The 5,482-nt window shown below is 35.4% G+C and overlaps 1 protein-coding gene across 1 annotated transcript; it reads right to left on the bottom strand.

Moving 5' to 3' along the window:
* Window positions 1-1,217: 1,217 nt before the first annotated feature.
* Window positions 1,218-3,076, bottom strand: LOC108220191 (transcription factor TCP14). Its single transcript, XM_017393885.2, has one exon. It carries the CDS (start codon window positions 2,705-2,707, stop codon window positions 1,535-1,537), a length of 1,173 nt encoding a protein of 390 aa, XP_017249374.1. The 5' UTR covers window positions 2,708-3,076; the 3' UTR covers window positions 1,218-1,534.
* Window positions 3,077-5,482: the final 2,406 nt, after the last annotated feature.

Here is a 5,482-nt window from a genome sequence, read left to right as displayed (position 1 = left end):
CATTTGGGCGGGCCCAGATTATAATAATGGACGGTCTCAATAGGAGAAGTGGCAGTAGGGCCCATCATGCACTCACCCAACTTTAATTCTGCAGGAGCGGGTAAAACTCATGCTCCTCCTTGGCTCTTTCTGGTGATTAACATCAAAATGAGAGGAATGATCCTCATGTTTGTCAGTGAAATCGAATTATTGGTTTAGGCAGATGTTAATGACCCACAGGTAAGTGGGCCTCACCCACCTCAGCCAACACCTGGACCGATAAGATTTGGACCCCACCTGTCCCGTGGAAATGGCCCATCTCTGATTACCTCGAATCTATATAATATCAATATAATTGTCTTTTTTATTAATTATTTCAAAGATATTCGGGAAAAGAAATCAGGAGAGGGTTCTTTACATAAAATTAGGTGCCAAATTTTGTATAAATAATATGATGATTGATGCGAGATATTTTAGTTGATGTGGTAATTGTTCAAATAAAAACACATATCATTGTGAAAGATGTTCGTAGTCAATTTTGTGCCTGAAATTTTTTTTTAAATCAAATGCGGAACGTTTACGAGTCTTTTGATTGCAGGTTTCGTTGGACTAATCTTCTTTCTCAACCTGCCTTTACAATAAACACACCAATAAAAAATATTCAAATTCAGAGATTTTAATACTTAGCTACCTATAGGCACATATTAGTCAAACCGAGAGTAAAATCACAACTCTGCATCTGAGTTCAAACATTTGTCGCTGATAGAACTTATAAGAGCAACTCCAATGCAATGCTATACTTGGTTCTATTGCTATATTATAGCATCAAAAGTAAAAAAACTCAACTCCAAAGGGGTGCTATATTTGGATGCATCCATGCTTAGATGCATCCTTGGTTCTATATTTGAAACCAAGGATGGATCCATCCATGTTGCCACATCATCAATAACTAGAAATTGGAAACTAGTTAATGAGTTAATGAGTTAGGTAAAAGTTAATGAGTTGGTTCTATATAGAAGTTAGGTAAAAATTGATGAGTTGGTTAAATTTGAAACTAGTTATAGAACTTAGTATTGGAGTGCAAGTTTTATTTTAGCACCAAAAAACACTTTTTGGTGCTATATTATAGCAATAGCAATAGATATATAGCATCTAGCATTGGACTTGCTCTAAACGAGAGAGTAGCTAGCTAGATAGAGACAACACACAAATGAGTGCCCTAAGTTAAAACCCGAGAATTAAGCACTACTTTCATGCAGAAACAAAGCTTAATTTGTATTGCAAGTCATTCTTTAACAGGAAACAAGTGTGATTGTTGCACTCATGATGATATTGTATTACTAGAAGAGGACCAAATGGGACTTTTTAACAACAAAACCAATACAATAGCTATAGGAAACAACTAATGTCTTCCCAAACCCTAAAAGGGCAAAAAAAAGGTCGGCCCTCTTTTATAATTAAATCACACTCACAAATTATCCATATCGACTTAATGGATGAGAAAAATTACGAAATTAAATGGCACACAAGTTTCGGAGAATGATGAGGAACCAACCTAAGAATGATCATGGTCATGACTATTTGTATCATGCCGATCATCTCCGCCACCGTCACCACCGCCACAGCCATGATGCGAGTGAGAACCGCTCGCTTGGGAATCCGTTAAACCCGACCCAAAAATAGGCCGGTACTGACTTAAACCGGCAAGCATACTCAATTGTGCTTCGCTAAAGCCACCATTAGCACCATTGCCCCCGCCACCTCCACCTCCACCACTGTTAATATTTACAGCGCCGAGTTGCTGACTAGGCATGAGAGCGACAGGAGTAGGAAAATTCATAAAATGTAAGCCACTAGAGACAGTGCCTCTATACAAAGCAGCACTATTATTAACGGTTGGAAAAGTCCAAACCGGGTCGCCACTCATGACTTGATTACCCGAATTCGCAACCATCCAGAAATTAGCCGGAACCGAGCTATGACTCGACGGCAACGATCCCGTGCTTGATTGCATTAGATAAGTCCCCATTTGTGACATATCCTGCTCCGTACGCCGTTTTTGACCTAAATTCTCTTCGGATAACTCCAACGTCGTCGTTTCGTGTTTCGCTTGAAACATGCCATTAGGGTTTTGACTAGTAGACTGAAAGCTCATAAGATTCGATGCGTTGTTCTCCGATGATAATCCGATACCCGGGAACAAACTACGTCGTTGCGGCATTGAGAAATTCGGGTTGAAATAAGTCGAACGGAGCTGGGACGGTACGGACATGCTAGAGCCCGAGCTACGTAACGATATATTAAGTGAAGTAAAATTGGCTGGAATCGTACCGGTACCCGTAGCGGCTATAACGGCCGGCTCAGCTTGTTGGAGAAGCCACTCAATTGTCTCACCGTCCGATTTATGACCTAGCTCTCGAGTGAGTTGAAAAACCCTAGCCGCACATAAGGCCGGCATGCGAATTCGACGGCCACGGCCGTCGACTTTCGTGTGCCGATCTTTTGTCGAGGTGCGTTTAGGAGGCGCCTTTTTTGATGGCTCGGCCGATACTACTTGTAGATTCGAAGTGGATCGGCCGAGACTAGGATTGATATCGGTGGTCAAAGCGAGAGAATTATTATTCGGAGGGTAGCCCGAGCTAGAGCACGCTTCGTCTTCTTTCTTCTCAAGCAATTGAAACGGAAAGTTAGGACGGTGGAAATGGTCTTCACTTCCTTCCATGATCATAAATATATACTATGCAACCAAACAAACAAACAAACACACACTTTGTGTGTTTTTCTTGACGCTTCGATCTTTCTTTTTCTTTAGGTAGCTAGCTAGTGAGGCTCTTGTAGTTTAATCAATTTGTGGGTCTCTCTCCTCCTCACTAATTTTCTTGCTATAAATGTGTAGATACACTACAAGTAATATATAAAATGAGTTGCAGTGGGATTGTTTTAGGAATGAATTTTGATGGGTATTTTAGAGGCAACTGTGCGGATAGTGATGAAAGAGAGGGAACGAGAGGATAAGGAGAGGGGGGAGGCTTTAAGCAACAAAGATAGTCTTTAGTGGGAAGTGAATGGGTGTGCTTTAAAAAGCAGAAAACTACTTCAAGACAGCCAGATATATAAATTTCCAAATTTAAATCCTTCTTTGTTTGCCTTTTATATTCGTTCAATTGTTGATTATCATGACCGCGTCTTATAAACATACGATTTTATGGTCACCGATAATAATCTTTATGCTTTAGAGCACCTATATTACTGTGTAATAATACAAAGTGGAAGAACTTGTTTCAAACATTTATATCTATATACATTTATTTACATTATCGCTTTAATATGTCCTTCCAATTCATTATATTTAAAATCTTATTAAATATAATAAAATTTATGATATTAAAACTACTACATCCATTACTATCTTCAATCATATCCTTTTTTATTTTAAATATTGATCAATCTCACTACTTAATTCATTTCCCTTTTCCTTTCCCACTATATTATTTATATTCTGGGTTGCCCTCCAAAAAAAAGTTGAAGAAAAAAGAAAAAATATTATTATAATACTTCATTCTTCATAAAAGCTGATTTGTTAAGATTATAATTATAAATTTAAACACCAATTAAAATTAATATATGAAATTCAACATTCAAATTATCAATATGAATTATCATAGAATCCAGAACTGAATCATACACATATTTTTTGCACAATAAATTTAATTTGCATTGAATCATATTATTTTTAATACATATTAATCGTAAAACATGTTGGATACTATCATTATTCATAATGAAAGATTAATTAGCTCAAATTTAAAATTTTAATTCAAATTTTAGATAAGATCCTATATTCGATTCTATGATGTTCTTCTTAGTTATTCTTTTAATACAAGTGTATTCTTCTTTGAGTAATTATGCATTTTATAATTTAATTGGTCTCCAAAACTTCTATATATTTTATACAATTTTTGAATTTACTTATGTGAATATATAAAGTTTATATATATAGATATGATAAACTAATTATATTTAACTTATATCAATTTATTCTTAATTATTAATCTGATTAATGATTTTTTTTATTCATCAATATCTTGATCAATTTCTACAAGGACTATCAAGTATGGTTACCATTTCCTTAGCAAATACTCCCTCCGTCCCCCTGAGTAGTATACATTTGGGGACGGGGACGCGGCATGGACTTTAATGCTCCCGCAAAGTGTAGTTGTGCAATCTATTTTTAAAATATTTTTTTTCTGAATTAAAGTTTGGATGTTATACTTTTATACAGAAAAAGAAAATCTCAAAAATAAGTTACGGAACTATATTTTATAAGAGCATTGAAATGCGTGTCGAGCAGTTAAAAAGAAACGTATAGAATTAAATGGGACGGAGGGAGTAAACTATTATACGAGTATCTGGTTTTCTTTTTAATTTAGTGTGGTTGCAGAGTCTTTGGTTCAGACTCCACGTGAGGTGCTCTTTTTAATCATTCAATACCGTAAAAGACAATGGTGGTCGAAGTGGACCCTAACCAAGTCAAAAATTAGGGAGAGTTAGAAATGTAAGAAGTATGGAGCCCAGCCACCCAGGTAATCATTTTAATTTTACATTTGTCCTTTACCTTTACTGAGTAGTGTTTCAGTAGTTACTTTTAGGATTCTCTGTACTTTTTTTTAGCTTACTGTTAGTTTTAGGGTTTTACTCACTTTTTATAGCAGTGAAAACACTAGAAGGGCTAATGCAGCTGAGTTTCGGCCAAAGTATAAAAATTACTATAATAATTATTTTGTCATAAATTTTATTTTGTATCCTAATAATTTATAAAAGGTTTCTTATGAGAAAAATCAATAAAGTTTTTATTTAAACCATCTCACATATCTTAATTTGACTCGTCTTCGGTTGATTATTCTGTGTGAAGCCTAGCACTAGCAGAACTAGGTGGCCCTTTAATTTACCCGCATGGAGCAAGCACTCTGAATGCAATTTCCACTTGGAATATTCAACTTATGTACACACAGATGGGATGTGTGTGCCGACTGCCGACAAGGTTAAACGTATTTTTCAAAATTTTTTATTTACACGCATCACCGCCTGACAGCCACCATGGGAGCATGTACTGTTTTAAGTGTGAAATGATCAAGTCTTGATAACTGTATACTTACCGCAAGTCCAAGAGTGTCATAGTATATTGTCCTAAATTTCTTTCCCTCATTTTTTACACATCTCTTTTCTCTTATCTTTTCATTTCTCTTCAATTATAATTTAAAATATAATATTATACTAATCTCAAGACACGAATATAAGACATATTGTTGAAGATATATACAAAACGCATGCCTTAAATCACCAGTACACAATATTTTAATATTTTTATAAGATATATACCAGAACATTGTTGGACTTGCTCTTAGTCAAGTTTCAAATTTGTCATCTTTTTTTAATTAGTTATTTATTCATGTTCATCGGTATGATCGATCAAAATTTATGAACATTTTATCAATACTCCCTC

This window comes from Daucus carota, chromosome 5 (genome assembly GCF_001625215.2).
Source record: "Daucus carota subsp. sativus chromosome 5, DH1 v3.0, whole genome shotgun sequence".
Taxonomy (NCBI): Eukaryota; Viridiplantae; Streptophyta; class Magnoliopsida; order Apiales; family Apiaceae; genus Daucus; species Daucus carota.
This window is presented reverse-complemented; position numbering and strand designations above follow the sequence as displayed.